The following is a 24,198-nucleotide window of genomic DNA, read 5'->3' as shown; positions in this document are numbered from 1 at the left end:
TGTATCAATAAAATATAAAAGGAAAAAAAGAAAACAGTAACAAAACGTCCCAAGTAAATCATAAATAACTTAAACAACAATGGCATATTTGCAAATATTCTTTACGACTTGTAATCTACTTCACATTAAAATTTTCAAATTAAAGCCGTTTCTTTAATTTTTTTTATCTTCTGTTCAGATTGCTGCTTATATTTGACATTTTGCCACAACCGATCGGGACATCATTTCCTCTTTGTTTTGTCCTCGCATCGGTAGCGGGTGCGAATGCTTCGGTGTCAGAAATGTCATCACAATGCCATCATAAGTTTATTTTTCATGTATCCCTTATATCTGCAATTCATTTAATAACACCAAATACCAAATAATAAACATCAAAGTTGATTAGTTTTAGTTTGAAAGAAAAACGTGGCGCTCATTTGTCGTGTATCTTACTTTGAAAGTTCAAACTATATCTATATATATATCTATATATATCCGCTTTTCCCGGATCGCGAGCTTACTTTGGCTCCCCCAGCTGGCTCGCTGTTTGGTCCGAAGTTGACCGTCTGTCTCTCTTTCTGAGCAGCAATGACTTTAGTGCGGGACATTTAGCGAGTTTGTCAAGTGGTTACAAGCGCGAGTCCCACACACGTTGTCGCCATGAGAAGCAGGAGCAACTCGGGCGTGAAACTGGACAACTATGCCCGGATCGTGCAGCAAACTATTCTCCAGCACCAAGTGAGTGTTTCAAACGGTGTAGTATCACAGTAATAAACTTAAATAACAGCCACCTCCCCTCCCTCCATACATTGCCTCCACAAAAGGGAAGTAAGCGCTGTTGCGCAATTCTTTTCACATTGTTAGTATTGACCTAAATGACGTAATTTGCCTCTTCACACATTCATCCATGAACCTGCACTGACAGGTGGTAAAAATGGAAAGGTTTGGCGCTAAACATCTGCTAAAACTATAAGAAGAGCCCATCAGACTCAGTATTTGCAGCCAGTGTTGAATGCTGAAGGAGTTTCCAAGTAAGCTGTCTTTCACACCCAACTCCGGCTTATTCAAAGGCAGATTTTTATTTATTTATTATTCTCAGTAGGATCCCCACATGACAATTTGTGGCAGGCATGTTTCTCCCACACACATTTGAACGGACTAAAACACACTTATTACAAAATATTTCTTAGTGCCTGTACTCACTCATACAGTTCTCCAAATAAGATGCCATGTGTGCTTGCTTCGATTTGTGAAATGCTTGGATGTCTTACGAATTATTATTTTTTTTACTAAAACAAGTTGCGAAAAAAAAAAATCATATGTGGCACGTGCTCCACAGGACCCCGTCACGGGCCTTTTGCCCGGAAGCAGCGAGCAGCCGGACGCTTGGGTCCGAGACAACGTTTACAGCATCGTGTCCGTGTGGGCGCTGAGCCTGGCCTACAGGAAGAACGCCGACAGAGATGAAGACAAGGCTAAGGCCTACGAACTTGAGCAGGTTTGAAGTCAGAAAGTATAAATACTTACTTCATTATTTTTTCAGTACTGCGGTCGCTTGAGATGAAAGTAGTCAGAGCTACGAGATTTTTGTCATAAGAGCTGTCAATTATCCAATGAACCTCCATTGCACAATACCGCCCCCCGGTGGCCAAGGCAAGCATACCGGAAGGAGCAGCACAATGAGCATTAAAGAATGATGAAAAATTTTTTTGAATTCTTTATATTGTATTTAATCACAATGTTAGTCTATATTATATCAAAGTAGAATGCTAATTACTGTGTTTTATCTTAAAACATGTTTTGTATGGTTTTGTAGGTAAGCTAGAACGCATTAAAGGCATTTCCATTCATTCCAATGGGGAGTGATGATTTAAATGTTGTATCCCAAGGTACCACTGTACATTGTCAAAGTGGTCTCGTTAGTTTAAACAACAATGTCTCCAAAAAGAGGGAAAGCCAATTGTCTGTCATTACTGATTGTGTCCTTTGGTTTGTGCGTTTCTGCAGAGCGTGGTGAAGCTGATGAGAGGAGTGCTGCAGTGCATTATGCGCCAAGTGTGTGCCCCCCCCCCCCCCCTGCGTACAGGAAGCACCACGACATTTTCTGGTCCGCTCTGATCTTGCATTGTAATTTTTTTCTCACTTGCAGTTGGATAAAATAGAGAGGTTCAAGTACAGCCGCAGCACGTCCGACTCGCTTCACGCCAAGTATAACACCAGGACTTGCGCCACTGTGGTCGGCGATGACCAGTGGGGCCATCTGCAGGTGGACGCCACCTCACTCTTTTTGCTGTTCCTGGCTCAGATGACAGCATCCGGTACGAGCGCGATTCCTACCGTTTCGATGAAATGGACTCAAATAAGCTCTTTGAAATGTGCGCTTGTACAATGATGCAAAAATACGCCCCACTGAAACCATCTTCAGGTAGGTGTAGCATGCAGCTTTCTTCAAAAACAAACAGTTAGCTTAATCTGCTCGCCAAGGTCATTCATTTAAAATTCAAGACTCAAGCTTTCGTTTTTGCAGTTTTAGTCGGTCCTACAGACCTTACAGTCAGTTTCTTGACGTTGTTCTCGAAGTTCCTCTCTCCTGAATTTCACAGTGAGACTTTCTGTGTCACTGAGGTTTGCTCATAATGATTTGGCATGAAGAGGACACATTAGATAATATTCAAATTGGCTTTTTTGTTATTATTACAATGCAACTAATAACACAAGTCAGTTTTCCGAGAGCTTACCTGACCCCGATACAGTTAGTGTGTTTGGGAATGATCACGTTTTTTTTTTGTGTGCCAGGTCTTCATATCGTCTACACGCAAGATGAAGTGGACGTAGTGCAGAATCTCATGTTCTACATCGAAGCGGCTTACAAAGTGGCAGTGAGTGGTGGTATTTTTTGGGCTTTGTTGATTTGTATTCATTTTCGGAGTACTCACAGAGTCTGTTAATGGCTGCTCGCAGGATTACGGGATGTGGGAAAGAGGGGACAAAACCAACCAGGGCATCACTGAGATCAACGCCAGCTCTATCGGCACGGCCAAGGTAAGTCATTGAAGATCGCCCGCCCGCACGTGGTGTCCGGTCGCTCTTGTGACCTTTTTGACGATCTTTAAATGACCTCCTTGCTAGAGAGCAACTAGGGACAGTCAGTCAACAGACTTTCACTGCAAAAAAAAATTCAAGTCAACACAATCAAAATTTCAGGCGATAAAGGTTGTAAGATTTTACTGCTGTTGCAAAACTTGACATATTGATGTGGAGCCGCGCAGTCAGCAAGGTTCTTGGCCTTGTGGCGATCGAGAGGGATCAGGTTCCCCATGTCTTCCAAGAATGGCTTCCCACTCTGAAATAACACACACACACAAAATGCATGGTGGCTAAATTAAGATGCTAGGAATCCAGTTTCACAGTGGAATGTAATTATCGTCAAAACATAGTAGCAAGCCGTCCTCCGTTTGTTATGACAAAATGTGCAGATTGATACAGATGTTTAATCTTACAACTTTTGGTCTGACCAACCGATTGGGATCTCAAACAGCTGCTTCAATCAAGGAAGTTGTGAGGACAAATTGGAAAAACAGTCCAAGTGTCACTTAGCAGCGCAGCCAAGACACACTCAAAACGTTTGAAATAAAATCACGCCAGTGTCATTCCTCGCTAACTTAAAACACGTCGCTTGATGAATTTCACCCACTTCCAGGCAGCTCTGGAGGCTCTGGACGAGCTGAACCTTTTTGGAGCCAAAGGTGGACCAGGATCGGTGGTCCACGCCCTTGCTGACGACATCCAGCACTGCCAGGTAGTGTTCATGTTAGGTCAGTGGTCGGACTCCCTCTAGTGGTCAGTAAAGGAAGCACAGAATCATGCTCATCATGTTACAGTGGTTACTTGCACTTTTTTTTTTTTATTCAGTTCAGAATGTTTATTAAGGTCAGTTTAAATGAATTGAACTTTTTGCATTTAATGTTTTTCAACCATTTGTTCTTAATAGTTCGTTAGGTAAAATTTACATACATTGAAGCACTATTGACTTCTATGATGGTGCTAATTGGAGCGACTTTGACTTTCTCCTTGTCATTAGTCCATCCTGACCTCCATGCTCCCCAGAGCATCCGTGTCCAAAGAGGTGGATGCCGGCGTCCTGGCCATCATCTCCTATCCGGCCTTTGCCGTGGAGGACATGAACATCGTCAACATGACCAAGGAAGAGATCATCTCCAAGCTGCAGGTACTCACATCAGGAGCTCCCTTGTGGTTCAATTTTAAAAAAAGAGTAGTCCGATACCTCCCTGCCTGCGTGTGTGTGTGTGTGTCCAGGGTCGCTACGGTTGCTGCAGGTTCCTCCGAGATGGACACAAAACTCCCAAAGAGGTCCAGAGCAGAGAAACAAAAGCTTAAGTAACACGTATGGAGTCGACACCTTTGATTGCCGCCGTCTTTTATTCCACCCTCAGGATCCCAACCGTCTGTATTACGAGTCGGCCGAACTCAAGTTGTTTGAGAACATCGAGTGCGAGTGGCCTCTCTTCTGGACGTACCTCATCCTGGATGGAATTTTCATCAACAGCCCCGAGCAGGTACAGCAGAAGCTCGCCTCAGGAATTTGCGTTACCAAGCAACGCTCACTTGTTGAGAGCTTTATCTGCTCTGTGGATCTCTCCCCAAAAAGTTTTTGCGTAATTCTATCATTTGTGCTGCACGCAGGTGCAAGAGTACCAGGACGCTCTGGAGAGCATCTTGATCAAGCGAAAGGACGGAATACGACTATTGCCCGAGCTCTACAGTGTCCCGCCGGACAAGGTCCACCCTTTGACACGCTCCAGTCTGCTACTTTTGTTTTTCATGTTGTTTGTTGTCAAACAGGTGGAGGAGGAGTATGTCAATCCTCACACAGTGGAGAGGGTTCCCATGGGGAAGTGCCCCCTCAAGTGGGGACAATCTCTTTACATCCTAGGAAAACTTTTATCTGAGGTCAGTGTGGCTTTATTTCGCCCCCAAAGATGATGGTGCCATTATGTCGACTTCCTCGAATCGTCCCTCCCCGCAGGGTTTTCTTGCGCCCGGAGAGATCGACCCTCTAAACCGTCGCTTCTCCACCATCCCCAAGCCCGACGTGGTGGTGCAAGGTTAGCACACTCTAATGCGCTGGGCCGGTTCAGCTTGACAGCTGATAGTCACACCGGCCCTCTGCCGGCAGTGTCCATCCTGGCCGAGACGGAGGAGATCAAACAGCTACTGTTGAAGGACGGCATTAAGGTGGAGACGGTGGCCGACATCCACCCCATCCACGTGCAGCCTTCCAGAGTGCTCAGCCACATCTACGCCCGACTTGGTACGCCCGCAACGGTCTGTCCCACGACATCGAGAGCGGTCGGTGTCTCAACGGCGCTGTGCTTCAGGTCGGAACCCCAGACTGGGTTTGACAGGACGACCCTACAGGAGGATCGGAGTGCTGGGGACCTCCAAGTTCTACATCATCAGGAACACCATCTTCTCATTCACGCCTCAGGCGAGTGCCCAATGGAGCAAAAGAAATCCTCAAAAAAGTCCATGTAAAATACTAAATGCCTCCTTTCCTGGTGTTACGTGAAATCCTGAAAAAGTTCTTTCTTCATCGTTCCATAGTTTCTGGACCACCAGCAGTTCTACCTTGCCCTGGACAACAAAATGATCGTAGAGATGCTGAGAACGGAAATTTCCTATCTGTCGTCCAGATGGAGGATGACAGGGAGACCCACCGTCACGTTCCCCGTTTCGCAGACAATGCTGAGTGAGCGCACGGAGACGCTGCCACATTTTGTCTTCCGCGCTTATCAGTTCTAAGGTTGATCCTCCAACGCCTTACAGCCGAAGACCACAGCAACTTGGACCCTGCTGTGCTGGGAACCCTGAAGAAACTACAAGACGGCTACTACGGCGGAGCAAGGTCAAGCTGCCACCGCCGCGCCGGGTGCATCTCCTCACACGTTGTGACACTTCCTCCTCCTCCCATGCCCGCTCCAGGATCCAGACCGGAAAGCTGTCGGAATTCTTGACCACTTCGTGTTTCGCTCACCTCAGCTTCTTGGATGGTAAGGGCTCGTCGGGCAGCACGGAGCACCGTGCCGAGGACGAGTTTGCTGATGCCGACGGCGAGGGATACGTGCATGAGTTGGGCTGTGATGACGGTAAGCAAACGGCAGAGGAGTGATGGATGACGGGTCGCCTCTTTGTCTTTCGACCGGATCCCTTCCGGTCCTTTATAATATGTCCATCCATATGTCAATCAAACAGCACCCGGACCCCATCCCCTCTCGCCACCTCAAGACGATGTCTTCTTCATGACAGCATCGCTTCTCTTTGCTTTCATGGTGGGCTAGCCAAAGGCTTCTCAAACCGACAACATTTATGATGAACAGATCTCTTGACAAAACGTATATACAGGAACTGGCGCATTCATTTTAAAAGTCATGTCAAGCAAATTTGGTTATCCCCATTTGATATTATGACTACCTTGGAGAAATTTGATGAGAAAAAGAATTTATTTCTTTTCAAAAGTGGGCAACATTTTAATTTCATTTAGGGGGTACAGTTTGAGAAACCCTTGTCTGGTGTATGTATGCTTGACATAGTTCTTTCTACCTTGGAAACTGGCCTGCGGGCTTTCTGCTTGGAATTGCTTACACTCCTTTTTCTTTTTCCGCCATCGGCCCAAAACGTGCATGTTAGTGTGTGAATGTCGCCGACATTGTGTCAGTGCTTCAGCGTTGATTAGCAACAGTTGCTAGATATTTCAGTAAAACAACAAACCGCAGCGTTAGTGTCAATGACAACTCCCCCTCCCAGAGGCTGACGACCTCGCTCAGTACCTGGACCACCTTCTGGCCCATGCCGCCCCCAAGAAGACCAAAGCGGAGGTCGGAGGACTGGGCAAGTTCAAGGCGGCCGCCACCAAAACAAAAGAGATGGTGAGCCTGATGAACAAAGCTCAGGGCCTCAACGTGCAAGGTAGGCAGAGCTGTACAACTTGTCATGCTCAGAGAAAACCATCGTCACCCACCCTCCTCCTCTCTGCCCCATAACTTTCTAGAAGTCAACATGTACCTGCCCAATAAGCTGTTCCGCTCACATCAGACGTCCCTCAACCTGAATCTTCCGGAATCTCCCACACCTTCACCACTGGTTCAGGTCCAGGAAGTGACGGTCTCGCCTCTGAGCGGTGTGCCGCGGGATGCCAGTGGAGCCGTGGATTACCACGCTCTGGCACACCTCCTGAAAGACACGAGAAATCTGCAGGACCAAGCCGACATCCTCTACATTCTGTTCAAGGACAAGTGAGCTTTGCATCAAACACTGCTGCCTTGAGTTACATGCGGTCCAATTCACCAGTTTCCAGCAGTTAGCAGATGTCCGCCCTTGCGGCTACGAGACCATGACAGGCCACACGTCGCGACTAGTCTACAAAAACACGTGACAGAATCTATAATGACCCCAGCGTATCGGGCGTGCCGCTACTGGCTGTCGTTCTAAAGCTTGTATCCGACGCAGGGGCATGGACTGGGACACCGGTCTGCACGGCAAAGGCCCGACAGTGAGGTCGTTGCTCAGCGAACTGTACGAGAAGGCTGGCGAGCTGAAGCACTGGGGGCTCATCAGGATGATCTCCGGCATGCTGAGGAAGAAGGTGGAGGAGCTGGACTCGGTACGTTTTGGCTTTGGGATTCCCACAAAGCGGTCCAATTATGGTGACTTATTTTGGGTTGAACTCCCCCGCCCATCCAGGCCTGCTCTGATTTGCTGGCCCACCAAAAGCACCTGACGGTGGGTCTGCCCCCGGAGCCCAGAGAGAAAACCATCACGGCCCCCATCCCCCTGGACCAGCTGGCCTCCATCATTGATAAGGCCAGCGACAACAACATCAGCGTGGCTATTCTTACCCAGGTGAGTCCGCAGACCCCCCCTCCCACCACCTGCCCTTGTTCACTGTGGGGCTCCTCCCCTTTCAGGAGATTATGGTGTACTTGGCCATGAGCATCAGGACGCAGCCCAACTTGTTCAGCGAGATGTTTCGTCTCCGCATCGGGCTCATCATCCAGGTCATGGCCACGGAGCTGGCCCAGTCGCTCAACTGCTCCGGTACCGCTCTTTACAGTTTGGCCTTTTGACCGAGAGCAAACTAACACTTTCCTAGTAGCATACAAACATTCAAATAGAGTACCTATGTCAACCCAACTGTTGAGCTTTCCATTTGCGTTTAGGGGAGGAGGCCACCGAAAGCCTGATGAGTCTGAGCCCCTCGGAGCTGAAGAACCTCCTGCACCACATCCTGAGCGGAAAGGAGTTTGGCGTGGAACGCAGCGGTGAGCCCGCCTGTCACCTCAGCTTCGGCGCGGTCGCCTCACTCTCGGCGCGTTTGTCGTCATGCAGTGCGAGACGTTGACAGCGGCGTCAGTCCGGCCATCTCTATCCATCACCTTGGCAATGTGGGCGCCACCAAGAGCGAGCGGGCGGGTATCAGCAAGCTCAAGAGCGACATGAAAATGGTAGGAAGGGAACCTCCATTAGCATTTCCCGCTTGGTACTTTTCTACAGTTGGCATGCGGTCTGTGTGTGTGTAAAATAATCATCTGTGATTCACAAAATTCAGCATGTTGGTAATGACTTCAAAAACAGATTCAGGACATCTTCTCATTCCTCAAGTTGCCATACTCTGAAATTCCCTAGCCACCTCGTCCCGTCCGTTCAACCTTTTTCAGCCTTCCCACTTGTTTTCTTTGCAGCTGGAGCACAGGATGTCTTTGCGGGGCCCCAGTCAGGTGATGATGTCGCTATGCTTGGGTGCTAATTTTCAGAGACAGGGCTCTGTCAAATAATTCCCATCAAGGAAATGATTGCACTTGCGTTCCTGATTTGAGTTTTTAATTAGCGCAATTCCTGGACTTTGGTGGTGTTTCCCCTCACTTCCTTGTGATGGCCACGGATGGGGAGAAGCATGTCATTTGTTGTTTTTGTTGCAGGCGGATCGCAGAGTGTCTTTGACAGACGCAGTCAAGGTGACCCCGTTGAGCCAGGAGCGCATACGAGCTGAGACGCTTCATGGGCCAAAGTTTTGGGATACATTCCACTGGCAGAAAATGAAAAATGTGCTCGTGTGAAGTCGCGAGACTAAGAGTTCCTGATTGAGCCGTTCATGAATCGTCCCAAGATTTTGGTCCGTGTTGTGTTGGTGTAAAGTTTGAGGCCCTAAAATGTCTTTCCTCCCTCTTAGCCGGAGCAGAGCTCAACATCCGCTCGCAAGGTGATCATCGCTCAGCCGCCATTGCTATTTATTTATTTATTGCTTGCTAGCTAGCTTGCTTGCCTGCTTGCAATTTGCTCTCCTGGCCATTATGGTAGCGTGAATGTGTTGATTGGCGTTGTGGGTTTTACTGCTCTTCCTGCATCTTTTCATCAGAACCTTCGATCTCAGTCACTGGACATCACCAACGTCCAGTCAGGGGTAAAAATTGTTGACTCGTTGTTCGCTGCGAGAGAAAACTTTTTTTTTGGTCACGTTGAGGTGGCTCCTTTCTCTCTTACTTACCCGCTTGCTTGCTTCTTCCCCCTCAGAGCTACCGACTTCCTTCCATCGAGTCACTTGACATTCCCGTGAGCGCCTCGGTCGCCAAGGATACGAAACACGGGCAATGGCTGCGGAGGAGGCGCCTGGACGGATCGCTCAACCGCGTCCCGGTCGGCTTCTACCAGAAAGTTTGGAAGATTTTGCAGAAAGTGAGTTGCTAAAATTTCTGAGTCAAAACTTTTGATTTCAGACTTGCTTGATTTGCCGGGACTTTGTTATCTCCCACATTGTCTTGCAGTGTCACGGGCTGTCCATTGAGGGCTACGTCCTCCCGTCTTCCACCACCAGAGAGGTGAGTCTGTCGAGGGTCAGATGTCAGAAGTCATGCGGTCGTAGGCTGACATTTTATATGCAGGAAAGCACTCATGATAGGGATGATGTGAACGATCCCCAGATGACACCCGGTGAGATCAAGTTCTCGCTCCACGTGGAGACGGTGCTGAACCGCGTCCCGCAGCCAGAGTACCGCCAGCTACTGGTGGAGGCCATCTTGGTGCTCACCATGCTGTCTGATGTGGACATCCCCAGTATCGGCTCCATCGTCCATGCCGAGAAGATTGTGCAGCTCGCTAACGATATGTTCTGCAAAGATCAGGTGGGAAGGCAAGGGCGGCAGCTGTATTCTCGCTCACCCTGCAACCCCCCCTCACTTTGCTTTGGCTGTCATCCCTCCAGAGAGACCTGGGCGCAGAGGAGCACATGCTGGAGCGGGACGCGGCCACCGGTGTGTGCAAGCTGCTGTACGATAGCGCCCCCAGCGGGCGATTTGGAAGCATGACCTACCTGACCAAGGCGGTGGCCGTGTACGTGCAGGACTTCCTACCTGGTGGCTCGTGTGCCGTCCAGTGACTGGGAGCTGCATTTCAAAGTTTATTTATTTCAGTGTTCTTCAAAAAAGCAAATTAAGTGCCTTCAAGGAAATAGATTGCGTGTGGGTGTCTTTTCCCCCTAAAAATTGACAACACTAATATCATAATAAAAATGTCCTTAGGTCAAAGCTCACAGCACATTAAAACAATTTTGCTAAATGCATGGCTGTCAAACAAGGGGGGAGTCATATTGATACCTGTAGCCTCTCTCACAATACTTTAAAAGTCAATTTTTTTTTCCAAGCGTGTAAGGCATGCTTTCATAATGCATGACAGAAAAAAATGAACGTTGAGTGTAGTAGGATTCCATCCAATTTGAAGTCATAATGTAGATAGCAGACATGTTGCAGTAAGACTGTCAAGTTGATTTCATCTCATAATTGGCGTTTAATGTTGTTGAAAAGCAATAAAATGAAGATTATGACCATTTGAGCATTTCTTACCTTAACATGTCTTGATTAGAGAAACTGGCGTTAGCTTGTGAAACTGACTGGCCGCAAAATGAAGCAGACATGAGGTCAGGCTGGACAGAAGCACAAGGATATCTTTATTCATTGCTACAAGTCAGCATTCAAGATACACAGACATATTGGAAAGCGACAGAAGCCTTCAACATTTACTACTTGAACTGTGAGGCTGAGGGAACGCTTTAGCGTCATTACTGCTTCGGTTCTATTGCTTTGAAAGCCTCTTCATAGTTGGAACACTTCCCGGCCTTTACCACATTTGGAAATAAATATCAAATACACCTTGTATTTTTTTATGGCTAACATCAAACCTAGCAAACAGTTGAGATACAGTTCTCACTTACTCTTGAAAAATAAATAGGAAATAAGAGTCTGGAGCAATTTTCAGGAATACTGGAGGACATGCATTAGGATGGAATTGCTTGAGGGCAAAGGGTAACATCAGATGAGAGCATGCATTTGGACATCAGCTACCTCATCCATTCAACATGCCGACGCGCATTCATTTCAAGTCTGGTTCAAAAAGAATTTTTGGTTAGTTTTGTTCCGAAAAACTGTTGAGGGACGGATGAGAACCCATCTCAAGCCACCCATTAAGTGACCAAAATTTGATACTAACAGTAAAATATGTGATATACAGTGAGGCCTTGAGATAGTGTCTGAACATGACAAATATCAAACTCACGATGAAGATAATGAGGAACTCTATTGTCTTAATGTGTCCCATTTGAGTTCAAATATCTATTGCTTCTGAAACAGCAACTAGCGATGCTAAGGTTAGCATGTTTTGCATTATTTGGTAGCATTAAGCTAGTGGAAGCCTAATTTATGTAGTTTCAAATACAACACATTCTCTCTGACTTCTGAACTGTGTGTAAATTGAAATGACAATATTTTTCTTCTTCAACAAATGGCCTACACAAAGCCCAGAGGGTTAATGCTCTAAGCAACATTCAGTCTCCTATGTGTGTTATGCAAGGATGTCTTTTCTCTTCACCCCCCCCCCCCCCCCCCCCTTTTCCATCCATTCACTGTGCTCCACTGGCTGGCAGGCCAGAGGCTGAGCCAACGCTCTGTCACATCATCCCGCCGCTGAGTGAATTACTCAGCCTCCATTAGGCTAACGAGAAAAGAGAGCCGGAGAGCGAGATGGCAAAAGGGGCTGCGGATGCAGGTCGGACGCAGAGAAGAGAGGGATGACGGATAATAGCAAGGAGGAAGGTAGATGGTAATCGGTGGTGACGTTGACAGCCACGAGAACCGAAACTAATCACCTACGTAACAGACAACTAATGCCATTATTGTTGCCACACAACATCAAAATCAGTTGGTGGACATTTTGGAATAAATATTAAACAAACAAGGTGGTTGTGATGCCCAACCCACAATGCAACTTCAGTGAACACAGCAAAAATAAAATAACACGTCGAATGGAAACCTACCAAAAGGGGGTCATAATTGCCTACGCATGCCACAAGATGGCAACGACACATTTTTTTTTTCTATTAGACAAGGCTACGGCTTGACCAAATGCTCTCCCCTCTTTTCAACAATTTCCCCAAGATGGCACCAACGACTTATCAAACAAACAGAAATGATCTCTGCATATATTTGATTTTCTTCTCAGAAAAGCATGGGAGGGGGCGAGGGGGGTAAACTACTCACAACACATTCCAAGAGCACTACAAAATGGCCAACTCACTATATAGGCCACAATATAGTGGCTAGCAAATGATTTCCAGCTAAGATGGCTTATGTTGAAATTGAGGGATGGAATTGTTTTTAAAGCCCCAGTGGCAGAAATCAACACAAAAATAATTAAATCCTGATGTGTCGGAAAAAAAAAAAAAAAAGACGAGCGAGGCAGATTCTCTCCATTCCCTCAGACGCAAAACACAGAGAGCGAGAGAGAGAGAAATAAACAGTCAATAAATTAAGAATTATTCAAAAATAATAAATATGGACATACAGTGCTCGAGCAGTTTATCTACTGTTGTCATTAAAGTGGCTATGGAGGAAATAAGCTTGCCTGCTCCGTTTCGCCTGTGGCTTGAACCCGCTGGCGCCCCCTTTTGGCTCCACTCCCTCCTCCACGCCCTCGCCCACCCGGGAACCTCAGAGCTCGGTGCAGCGCTCCTGCCTGCTGTAATGGTCAAACTGGCTCTTCCAGTGCATCATGTAGGAGGACCAACGGTGGAACTCCACTTTCCACTGGCGCTCGGCCTCATCGATATTGTCTGGGGGAGGAAAAGGCACAAGTAGCGATCTGTTAGAATTGCCTCTTGCATAGTGCTGCTATTGAGAGGCCCGCACGAGATTTGAGCCCAATTGGGTTTGCCTGTCACCGTTGCCACGGTTACTCGGAAGGGCTTAACCTGTGATGTTGAGGAGCCGTGGCAGGAAGTGGTTCCAGAAGGCGCACATCTGGTTCCTCAAACCCCTGTGGACCTTGACGGGCTCCGTGTTGAGCGCCACGTATTTCTGCTCGGCCACGGTGAAATGAGGCCAGCGTTTCCTGCTCTCCACTGAGCCGTCCACGTTCACGTTGGGATTGCTGAGTGGTGACAAGATGGCAGAGTGAGCGGCGGATCCGGTCGACCCGCTGACCGATTGCCGCCACTCTCACCCGGATCGTGCAAAGTTGGCCCAGTATCTCATGGTGCGGCGACTCAGCTTCTCCTCCTCCTGGGTGTAGTTTAATCTCTTCTCTAGGGGAAGGCCGAAGACAAACTCGATCTCGTAGCCGTGGATGACGCCCATCCACTCGGGCCAGGGCAGGTTGGACGCTCGGTGGTCAAACAGGTATAGATAGACCCCTGATGGCGGAGCGTATGATGACAAAAAGCTTTGTGGATTGTGTTTTGGAAGAAATTGCGGGGGGTTAGGGTTAGTCGGGTGAGATGGAGCGGCGGTGGAGCGTACCAGTGTTGGACTTGAGAGTGTTGTGCTGGGCGAAGGCGCGGGCGAAGAAAGCCAGAGGGCAGATGACGTTGTGGTCGCCCACAATGTCATCCAAGGCGTCGCGGTTCTTGAGGCCGTTGTTCTCGTCCATCCAGTCGGTGTACTGCAGCACCACCGCCTCCAGGCCGATGTCGTTGGCGTGCGGCACGCTCAGCTTGGCACCTTGCAGAAAGAAGGCGCCGTCGGTGGCTCAGCCGCAATTCGACATGGACGGCCATCTCGGGAGAGCCTCACCTTCCAGAAAGTCCCCCCTGGAGATGAGGCTGTCGTTGTCCTTGCTGAAGCCAGGGGCGCCGTACAGCAGGAAATAGGTGCCCTCGTCCTGGTTAACCCCGAGTAGCACCTGAGTGTCCTTAAAGTTGCCCGCGTTCAGCATGGCCTCCGGCGCGTCGGGCACAAAGTCGCCGTCCACCACGGGCACGAACGAAAACCGAAAGATGGACATCCACGGGAGGACCTGCTCGGAAGATGGCGCCAATGCCACAAACGTATTGTTGAAGTTATAGATAACATTCCGAGTGTGCAAGGGTTGCGGGCGTCGTGGTGGTCCTCGCCTGAAACTCCTGGTCAATCAGCTCCTGTGGCGTTTTAGTGCGTAGACAGTCGACCAGCTCGGTGTCGTTGCCCCAGCTGCAGCCCACCAGTTTGCCCAGCTGCGTGGCCCGTCGACGGGCCTCGGCCGGGCTGACGGTGGCCCAGGGGGTGTTGGGAACTCCGCTTTGGAGGATGGCCCTGGTGAAGAGGGGCCGACTGTCCGGAGACAAGAGGTGGAATCCCACCGAGGCGCCGCCGGCGCTCTCCCCGAAGATGGTTACCTTTTATTGAAGCAGAAAAACACGCCCGAGCTGCTCACAGCCTGCCGACATCGGATTAAGTCTGCGGGCTTGAAAAGAACCTGCTTGGGGTTTCCGCCAAAGTAGTGAATGTTGTCTTGGACCCACTGCAAGGCCATCCTCTGGTCCAGCAGGCCTACGTTGCCGGGAGCCTCCGAGGAGCCGTCCAGAGCTAGGAAACCGAAAGCGCCGATGCGGTAGTTCATGGACACCACGATGACTGTCTCGCTGTAAGCCAGGTAACGGCCATCGTACACGTCCAGGGATGAAGAGCCGCTGTAGAATCCTGCAAAGCACAAGAGCCTGACTATACTAATGGAAAATGAAAACAATCAGGCATCATTGTCAGGTCAGTGTCACATAACGTACGTAGAAAGTCTACACACCCCTGTTGAAATGCCAGGTTTTTGTTTTCATAAAAAAATAAAATAAAAAAAGAGCTGAACGACTGCAATAACCAGATTGAAGTGTGCATCAGCATCATCATCACCGGTTTAAAGTCCGCTTTCCAGTTATAGGAGGGTGTGTACACATGTGCAAATCCCAGAGTATTTTAACAAGACAAGTAACGTACCTCCGCCGTAGATCCACACCATGACGGTCAGATTGTGAGGTCTGGGCGACGGCGGCACCCACACGTTGAGGTAGAGGCAGTCCTCACTCATATCCCTGTTGGGGTTCCACATCTCAGTGCCCATGAAGCCAGGGAAGGTGACGTCCACAAACTGATAGCAGGCGTTGGGGTAGTGATGGGCGTCGTACACTCCCGCCCAGTGACGTTTGGGCTCGGCCGGGCGGAACCGCCCCTTCCCCACGGGCGGCTCGGCAAAGGGGACGCCCAGGAAGGCCGTCACGTGGCCCCGCTCCAGCACGGGCATGTGGATGCCCCGGACTCGGCCCGCCTGGGTCATGACGGTGAGGTCCGCCTCGCTCTGAGAGGATGCGATCGGAGCCAGGAGGGAGAAGAGGACGAGCGGGGACAGGAGAAGGACGGCGGTCTGCATGACGGCGACCAAGACGCCAAACATGGAGGGCTGCGGGGCTCGGAGATCTGTTTCCTCGCAGACCTGCAGATGGACGCAGGGGGTGACGAAGTAATTGGATTAAGCGGAGCCATGGCGAACAGATCCAAAGTGCAAGAATAAATCAGTGGAGGACATAAAAGCGAGGACATCCGGAAGTATCTTCAAGGTGACCACGTGGAACGTGAACTCAAGCTCGGGTCGGAGGCCGTTAAACTGAGACAATGCGACAGCAAATACAAAGACAAAGGAGTTGACAGGCTACAAACAAGTGTGTCGTAAAGTGCAGTTATTGTTGTTAAAAAAATATTTGGGAAAGTGCACAAGATGGCTCAAATAGACTGTCGATTAAACAGAGAGGGAATGTTCCAAAATAGTGGCTATATCCTTCACATGCTCACACACACACACACACACACACACACACACACACACACACATACACACACACACACACACACACACACACACACGCACGCGCACACACACACACACACACACGCACGCGCACACACACACACACACACACACACACACACACACACAGTAGGGCCTAATGCTGATTTTGTCACTATGACAACCATACATCGCAAAACATAAATAGCTGCCTCATGGCAGACAGGTGCTTGTCGTGCATATTGTAGCACATTTACACTGCAACTAAAATCGGCTCGTTGATTCGTTTCGTGGGATCCTCCCCATCGGATGGCGGCGTGGCGGCTCGCGCCGTAGCTTCAATACAACAGCGAGAGACTGAACGAGTGGAAAGAAAGTGTGTCACTTCTCAAATTAGCCCAAAGAATTTGTGTATGAAGTTCACAGGAGGATTGAATTTACAGGAAGAGACGCTGGCAAGCGAGGTGGGAGGGGTGGGGGGGGGTCATGTCATATGTTTCCAAATCCCCTCATGGAAAACACTCCGAATGAGCGTTCATCAAAGGACAGTTTATTAGGTATGTACCTCTGCAATGTGGAATCACCATGAGGATTATCTTCTGCTAAGGAAACTGACGTGAAGTCATCCCAGTTTTCATAACCCAATGTTTATAATGTGCATTTTGGTGGATGCCTCAAAGTGTTAAGAAGCCAATAAACCGCCGCGACTTATTCGAGTGCTGCAGTGGCTTGACTGGCAGCGGGGGAATTTTCCATCTGGCAACAGCCCGAGCGGATAAACATAAACACACCAGCACACAGAATAGATCAAAAACCACAACGTACAAATGCCAGAAAATGGGCACAAATGTCGATCATTGACAGGCAAAGCAATTGTTTATAAATGTCTTGTTTGGAAAAATATTTAGGCTGCGTTCATGTCCCTCAACAGAAATAAAAAAATATTTTCTGTTTGAAGCCTGAAATGCAAAGGATTTGGACTAATTTAAGTGATAACGTCATTTAAGGATTAATCGATTTTGAAAATAATTTTCGATTCAGTTGGTAATCAATTAGGTAAGTGTTGCAACTCAGTCTGATATGAAGAGGTTATGAAACGGTCTGTTCTGATGCAAAAACTAAAAAGCACTCTCTGTTGCTAGTGGCAGCATATATGCGATTTAATGGAATCAATCAGGTTTCTATTTGACTATATATTCTATAAAGACTATTTGTTCTCCAGCAACATTGATTTAACATAAACAGACAACATTTTTAGATCGTTTTCACTTTTCGGAATGTCTGAGGAAGTATCCAGCGGTACAAAATAACCCACATCCTCACAAGTGTGAAGCCGATGTACTCATTAAGTACTCACTCACCAACTTGTCCAGAAATTAAAAAAAAAAAAAAAAAGTTTATTAATTGTGGAAAAGTTGAGACAAAACACTGCTGCTTAGCTTCAATCATAATTAGGGAAAATATTGTAAAAGCAAATTAAAGACGTTTAGAAAATGTCATTAATTTTTGGGTGCGTGTTTTTTAACAAAGCGAAGAGCTAAGAAAATGAGCTGAATTGTGATGTTTGCTTTTCGTTTAAGGCCACGTCAACGTACATTAATTAAATGCAGTAGTTGTATTCTCGGGCATTGCGAGTAGATCTGGTAACCATGGCTACGGGCGATGTTGCAAAGATGAACTTAAGGGCGGTCATGTCATTTAATGTCGTGCTTGCTAACAACGTCAGCTGAGTGATGGACGAAGCCAGCACAGGTTGTGATCAAACGCGCCTCTCCTCCGCTCGCGCTGGCGTCGACAGTCACGGTAAGCACATCATTCCAAAAACAAAATGTTCGTCATTCGAATTATAGGGAATAAGCTATGACTTTAGGAGTCCGACCTACCTGGCTGGCTTCCCTTCGGCGGCAAAGCGAATATGAGCACTTGCTAGCAGTCGTCTCCTCCTCTTTCTCTTGTCTTTTGCGGATGGACGTACAAATGCAAAATTGTGAACAAAATGTGGCAGGGGCGAGGGGGGCTCACATCCAGCAGCAGCAACAGCAGCAACAGCGGCAGCAGCAGCAGCAGCAGCAGCGACTGCAGCAGCACGACAACACAGAAGTGTGAGGGAAGAGGAGGCGGGGTGTTTGGGAAGGGCTCACCAAGTCTCGCGAGAACTCACCAGCGTGAGGTCCTGTCAACGACTTCACTTTCCTTCTATCAAGTTCACGTTCAAGATGCACAGTAAAAACGCAACGGCAGCACAAAGCAATTCATTTCTTTGCTAGTCTCACTCTACATATGCTTATATGATAAAAGATTTAAAAAATAAATGCAGAAATTCATTATTTTGATATTATGAATATAGACAGACGTGTTTTGCTGTGAACAACCAATCAGAAAATGCTTTTCTGTCATTGTAATGCGATATCTTCTGAGGTAAATTCAAGAGTTCCGAGATTTGAAATTGTACTTTCGACTCATTACTGTCAAAAATGCATTTTACTCGTGCAATCGATCATTTTAGAACTATTTGTTAGTGACATCCCAAATCTTTCATTTAAAAAAAACATTTGTACTAAATTACATTTTGTTGGATCAGCAATTGTACCAAGTATCTGAGTGTAACGACCTTAGCTGCCGATGCTGGGCGATACGGCCGGAAAATGGAAAATGCTACGATCGGTCGGCTTTGGTCAACATGTCAGGAATGTCGGGAAGAGACGAAGGGAAGGGGGGAGTGGACGAGGCACTGCAGCTGACAGATTTTAATCAATTTAAGTGGCATCAAAACGACCTGTCCTGCTTCTCTCTTCTCCTTCGGGTAAATTAAAACACGCACGCGCGCGCGCGCGCACACACAGCCGGGCAATTGCTGCAGTGCTCAATTTTTGGTTTTCTTACATTCATCATCCATGAATCCGGCAACACTTCTCAGTTCAGTTTACAGAAATAGCCATAATAAATATAATAGCATAGAATATTGCAAGGCACAAATGTAAAAGTAACTCAATTGGCCAGGAAGTCCTGAGACATGTCAAAATAAAATAATGATAAAGAGATAAGAAAGATTGTTTGAATGTGTTGGAAAAATGTGCTCAAAATTGCAAAAATTAAGTGTTTAACATGCACAGACGAATGAGTGTAGTTTTGAACAGTTGAGTTTTGCGAGTAGAATAGTTTTGAACTCAATGAATAAATGTTTTGAAAATCGTGATTTCTGTATTTCTTTTTTTCTATAATCGCCCAACGCTTCATAGTTGACTTTCTTTCCTACTTGGACAAATGTTTTAATGATGCTGATATTGTGTCCAGTTCTGTGACTGATGTGAAGCGACAGAAACAAATATGACAAGCAGCCATTTGGATAGCTTTTTTTCTTGTGTCAGTCATGCACCCCCGTTTCCTCAGTGGCTACGGTCATGTTGGCGACAAATCTAATAGGCTGACTGTGGCCCAAGTGTGCTGACTGCTAATCCAGACCTCTTATCTAATTGCCACTGCAGCAACACTGACTGGGCAGAAGACATCAATCTCTTGCTGCTTTCTTCTTCCAAGCTCTGCTCTGCCAGTCCCTCCCTCCTACCCGGTGGACTCATCTGCCTGTGCTTGCTGACACGCCTTTTGTGACTTTTGCTCATCCGCTATTGTTTGGATCACGTTCGATTAGTCCAATGTTTAGATGGACTGCATGGAAGGCTCACTGTCATTCCCTGATGAAAATCAAGTAGGTCAAAAGAATGACTTGAGTGAGTAGAAAGGCAACCATGAGAGCAAAAAGCTCCAGCGAGCTCGACGTATGGCAAGGACTTACGACAAGAGCTCAACTCTCATAACGACATGCACGCAGCAGCTAAATATACTGTGGTGCACTTTTAAAATAAGCAAATGCTCTCAATATGTCAGCCTCACAATCCGATTGGTCAATCGCAGTTATTTTTAGCGCCTATTCAAGCCAAACATACTCCCCCCCCTCTATGTTCAAAAGTGTTTTGTACACCTTTATTGTTCTGAGGCAGCTCACCACAAGCGTCTTTCACATTTGTGAATGACCAGATTCCTTTTTCCACATGTGACTATTCATCTCACATCTTATTTCATGCTTTAAGGGTTGAACATTTTGGCTCCACACAGGAAGAAGCCTGGCAGGCCCCAGTTCCACCCATAAAAAAAAAAAAAAAAAAGGATTACAGGGACTCCCAGTGGCTCAACAATGACATTACTTGACACCACACAAGTGCCCAACTATCCATCCATCCATCCATCCATCCATCCATCCATCCATCCATCCATCCATCCATCCATCCATCCATCCATCCATCCATCCATCCATCCATCCATCCATCCATCCATCCATCCATCCATCCATCCATCCATCCATCCATCCATCCATCCATCCATCCATCCATCCATCCATCCATCCATCCATCCATCCATTTTCTGAACCGCTTAGTCCCCACGGGGGTCGCGGGTGTGCTGGAGCCTATCCCATCCGTCAACGGGCAGTAGGCGGGGGACACCCTGAACCGGTTGCCAGCCAATCACAAGGCACACAACTACTAGTGCCTAAATATATTTCCTCCACATCCAACTAATGCCTGTACGTTCTTTATTAGCGCCATTTATTATTATAATAATAAGCATCATTATAAATAACTACATAAAACCTTTTTGTGATTAGAAATATCTTTAGTAAAAAAACAGGTTATCGGTGAGGTTGACACCTGCTCACTGGCTGAGCTAGAAGGGGGCCAAAGAGGCACTTGCCCCCTGAAATCTATTAATTAGAATAATAATAATGCATGCTAAATCAAACATACTAATCATTATGCATGGTGAATCAAACAAAATGATGCATGGTAAATAAAACAGAAGAATAATGCATGGTAGATTTATCATAATAATTGTTCTGCCCTCTGTATGTTTTGTATTGGAAGGTCAACATTTTCTGTTTACTAGTTAAGAGCACCCTCCTGTGGACGCTTAGTGCAAGTGTTTTGCTCACTCAGTAAGAAATCCGTAACACCGTGGTTTCACCGGAAAATAAATGTCAAAGCTCTTCAGCTTTACTCTTGGTCGCTGTCATTCTTGAGTGTCTGTGACTAAAATGAAATAACCACATGAATATACAGGAATAAAAAATACTTTTGTATCTGTTGTCCTTCTACCTGAGTTGGTCTATTCAGCAATTCCTCTCACATCAATCTGCAATGTCACTTTTGTTCATGTTACCATCCCTTTATTCGCAAAGGCACACTGGTGAGAAAGCCAGTCCACACGTGACATTTCAAGCTAGCATCGCAAGTGCCGGGGTAGTCCAAGCACACAGGCTCGAATGTCAGTAACGGCCGCTGGCACTTTTCCCATCCTCTCCCAGCGTTGTGTGACGAGGTTAAACCTGTGGACGAGTCCAGATTCGCTGTAGTCTTCCTGACAGTACCCTCCAAGGATGTAGACATTCTCCTCCAAGATGGCCGAGGCTGCACCCACATGAGGTACGGGCAGCGGCGCAAGACACGTCCAGCAGTCAGTAGAAGGATCGTAACGCTCGCAGGTGAGCTGGTCTGTGTAATACTTCCTCAGGTTGCACATGCCGCCGGCCACGTAGAGGCGACCTCGCAGCGCCTCCATGCAGTGTTGGGCCCGGTTTTGAAGCATATCAGCCAGGTGGGTGCTTCCCACCTCGGGGTCATACACGAAGAGGGAAGCGACACAAACATACTGAGGGTCAAAACCTCCAGACACCAACACCCTTCCATCGAAGACTGTGGCGGCATGGCCGCTTAGCGGCTGGTGCAGAGGATGGGCGAAGCTGAGAGAACCCGGGAATGGCGTGAGACAAGAAAGAAAAACAAATCAAGCCAATATATTTGTCCTGACTTAAGCTCACCTCCAGCTATCATCCTCAGGGTCATAAATCTCCACACTGCTTAAATTAGTGTTGAGTTGCTTATCTCCACCAATGGCACAAAGATGACCTCGGTGCATCACCATTGAGAAGTTACTTCGACATTCCTGCATGTCAGTGCACCTTTTCCAGAGGTCTTGCTCAGGGTCATAGCTGGTTCGATGGGGAAAAAAAACAACAGACTTGTGAGCGCCCACCACTGTGGAAGAGCATCAAGCGTGCTCACCTGTAGGTGGATTTCATCACGTTGTCTTTGGCGTAGAAGTGACATCCTCCGACCACAAACAAGCGCCCGTTGAGTCTCGCGACGCCGTGTCTGAATTTTGGCTTATCTGGAATGCGGCCCAGCCTCCTCCAATCAATGTCCTTCACCAGGCCTATGCCGGAGCGCAGGGAGTTTACAAACCACATTTCGACGCTTGGTTTGCGTTGACCCGTATCTGGGTCCAGCCGGTCCCCGCCGACAAGAACCAGGGAGTCTTTGGGGCGCCTCACCCGACAGTGATCCTCCATTGAGAAGCTGGATCCAAATTCCTTAAAAGCGGCAACATGAAGTTGCACGTCTTTGGTCTCCATTCGCAGGTTGATGGCCCTAACCTAAAGCAAAGATCACAAAGTGGGAAAGGAGGAAAGCACGTCAGTGCGACTCCACTTCGTTAAGATGCCTTGAACAAGATCACTGACCTCCCTGAACTCTCGAAAGGTCATGAGAGGGAAGCGAACTCCTCTCATCAGTTTGTCGGCGTGTCCCAGGCGCTCCTCGGGATCCGCCTCCACCCAGGAGACTAAAGCTCGAAACACGATCAGCTCAGACGGCACGCTGAGACCGTCGCTGCAGAGAAACTCCAAAAGCTTCTCAGCTTGGAGGTCCAGAAACTTTTCAGTAGCCGACACCTCCGAGAAGTGTCGCAGCACGTAGTCATTGGCTTCCTCGAGGAGATCTGCCATTCCGTAAGCTTCAGCAAAAGAAGCCACATCCAGGCAGGAACCAGCATCCATTTCCTGTTTCATAAAGAGGAGGCAAAGCGAGACAGCCGACCGGAACTGGAACTGGAGCGCCGTGCAGGCCAGCTCGAAAACGCAGTCCCAGTTAAGAGGAAGGCTCCCGCGGTAGCAGAAGCAAACCAAAGCCGCCATCTCTGGGGTTACTTGGCAAGGAATGGCAACACTGCTTTGACGAGACTCCCTCATACCGCTGGTGAACATTCCTCGGAAGTAGTCGCTGCTTGCTGCCAGGATCGCCCTGTGGACTGCCACGAGCCGAAGTTCAGTTCGAGCAGAAGCAAACGTAAAAATAACTTCACAATCAGACCGATTGTACAAACCATGGAAGAAAGCTCCGTTCACGTCCAAAATGACATCACAGCCCACACCTTCAGCCCACAGCTGCTCTACGGAACGAAGGGTTTGTCTCATTTCCTCCTCGGCAGAAATTGCTCGTCGCCTTCCCGGACCCGCCTCGGCTCCTGCGGTTTGCTCGCAGAGCTCCGACAATCTCGGAACGCCGAGCCCATGAGCCGCTGCCTCAATTTGGGGTAGGGTGTCGCCCATTCTGAGCTCCCCCGTGTAGGCAAAGTCTACAACTGCCCGCAGCCCACAATGACCCACATCTGGACCCAGAAGCAGACACCATTGATGGGCAGCGGTGTCTCCTTGATGGCCCTTGAGCATTTCTTCCTTCACCCTCGCCTTAATCAAAACGCTGACGGCGGCAAGGATGGAAGAGTGAACGTGGACGCTGCTCCCGTCTTCAGTAGTCAAGGTCAAGTCTGTGAGGAGACGCGAGTCGAGAAACTCCCTCAGGACCTTGAACGTCTCACCGGGAAAGCTTTCGCTCCAATATGGTCGGACATCGTCTCCATCTTCCCTGAGTTTGGATCCGCGTGGTTCCGCCTTCTCACTCGTCAGCCCCAATCTGGAGTCATTAAAGGCCACGATGGTCCTTAGCTCACGTTTGTCCTGCTCGACACCTTCCCTCCCTTCTCCCAGTACTTGTGTCCTCCTTTCCTTTTCCTTTCTCCACTGCTCTTCCCATTCCACTGGCAGGCCACTGCCGCTCGCCTCCATGTCGACTCAACCGAATTTTTTTTTTTTTCTTTTTTTAAATTACAAATGAAAGTGCGCCTTGTGCACTCTTCTCTCCCTGCAAGATTCAAAGCTGTCTGCTCGTGCTGGACAGCAAC

The 24,198-nt window shown here is 48.0% G+C and overlaps 3 protein-coding genes and 1 long non-coding RNA gene across 8 annotated transcripts; 2 read left to right on the top strand and 2 right to left on the bottom strand.

Annotated features, from left to right (window-relative positions):
• The first annotated feature begins 459 nt into the window (after positions 1 to 459).
• On the top strand, positions 460 to 10,876 carry phka1a (phosphorylase kinase, alpha 1a (muscle)). Of its 3 annotated transcripts, XM_088376958.1 has the most exons (33): positions 460 to 717; positions 1,319 to 1,477; positions 1,987 to 2,034; positions 2,129 to 2,297; positions 2,776 to 2,858; positions 2,941 to 3,021; positions 3,680 to 3,778; positions 4,061 to 4,207; positions 4,297 to 4,350; positions 4,434 to 4,556; positions 4,684 to 4,779; positions 4,843 to 4,950; positions 5,027 to 5,105; positions 5,177 to 5,311; positions 5,379 to 5,488; positions 5,605 to 5,749; positions 5,827 to 5,905; positions 5,983 to 6,146; positions 6,805 to 6,966; positions 7,049 to 7,292; positions 7,507 to 7,660; positions 7,741 to 7,899; positions 7,965 to 8,094; positions 8,217 to 8,318; positions 8,386 to 8,501; positions 8,739 to 8,774; positions 8,976 to 9,011; positions 9,227 to 9,256; positions 9,413 to 9,457; positions 9,568 to 9,729; positions 9,819 to 9,872; positions 9,975 to 10,175; positions 10,256 to 10,876. In XM_088376958.1, exons 1-33 carry the CDS (start codon positions 640 to 642, stop codon positions 10,427 to 10,429), a joined length of 3,762 nt encoding a protein of 1,253 aa, XP_088233084.1. In that variant the 5' UTR covers positions 460 to 639; the 3' UTR covers positions 10,430 to 10,876. The 3 variants fall into 3 exon arrangements, with proteins under 3 accessions (XP_088233084.1, XP_088233093.1, XP_088233102.1); XM_088376967.1 differs by lacking the exon at positions 8,739 to 8,774; XM_088376976.1 differs by lacking the exons at positions 8,739 to 8,774; positions 8,976 to 9,011; positions 9,227 to 9,256; positions 9,413 to 9,457.
• On the bottom strand, positions 3,188 to 18,253 carry ache (acetylcholinesterase (Yt blood group)). 2 transcript variants are annotated; one of them, XR_015858766.1, is made up of 14 exons: positions 18,012 to 18,253; positions 15,285 to 15,777; positions 14,773 to 14,996; positions 14,432 to 14,692; positions 14,112 to 14,334; positions 13,839 to 14,039; positions 13,543 to 13,732; positions 13,292 to 13,470; positions 12,946 to 13,153; positions 10,893 to 10,972; positions 10,082 to 10,436; positions 9,542 to 9,878; positions 3,674 to 3,813; positions 3,188 to 3,322 (listed from the first exon to the last, which is right to left on the bottom strand). XR_015858766.1 is itself a non-coding variant. In XM_088377165.1 (9 exons), the coding sequence occupies exons 2-9, from the start codon at positions 15,736 to 15,738 to the stop codon at positions 13,032 to 13,034; spliced, it is 1,854 nt and encodes a 617-aa protein (XP_088233291.1). In that variant the 5' UTR covers positions 15,739 to 15,777; positions 18,012 to 18,253; the 3' UTR covers positions 10,974 to 13,031. The 2 variants fall into 2 exon arrangements, 1 of the variants encoding a protein (XP_088233291.1); XM_088377165.1 differs by lacking the exons at positions 3,188 to 3,322; positions 3,674 to 3,813; positions 9,542 to 9,878; positions 10,082 to 10,436; positions 10,893 to 10,972 and having other exon boundaries at positions 10,974 to 13,153.
• Positions 17,719 to 19,324, top strand: LOC148403710 (uncharacterized). The gene is made up of 2 exons (XR_015858892.1): positions 17,719 to 17,931; positions 18,134 to 19,324. It is a non-coding gene; the product is annotated as an uncharacterized LOC148403710 (long non-coding RNA).
• Positions 19,325 to 20,790: 1,466 nt separating this feature from the next.
• Positions 20,791 to 24,166, bottom strand: LOC148403709 (kelch-like protein 26). Of its 2 annotated transcripts, XM_088377096.1 has the most exons (5): positions 23,341 to 24,166; positions 22,700 to 23,265; positions 22,242 to 22,612; positions 21,998 to 22,168; positions 20,791 to 21,919 (listed from the first exon to the last, which is right to left on the bottom strand). In XM_088377096.1, the coding sequence occupies exons 1-5, from the start codon at positions 24,080 to 24,082 to the stop codon at positions 21,400 to 21,402; spliced, it is 2,370 nt and encodes a 789-aa protein (XP_088233222.1). In that variant the 5' UTR covers positions 24,083 to 24,166; the 3' UTR covers positions 20,791 to 21,399. The 2 variants fall into 2 exon arrangements, with proteins under 2 accessions (XP_088233222.1, XP_088233213.1); XM_088377087.1 differs by having other exon boundaries at positions 22,700 to 24,166.
• Positions 24,167 to 24,198: the final 32 nt, after the last annotated feature.

This window comes from Syngnathus floridae, chromosome 1, assembly GCF_059516105.1.
Source record: "Syngnathus floridae isolate MCC-2025c chromosome 1, RoL_Sflo_1.0, whole genome shotgun sequence".
NCBI classification, from domain to species: domain Eukaryota; kingdom Metazoa; phylum Chordata; class Actinopteri; order Syngnathiformes; family Syngnathidae; genus Syngnathus; species Syngnathus floridae.
Note: the sequence above shows the minus strand (reverse complement) of the source record. Positions and strands in the feature narration are given on the sequence as shown.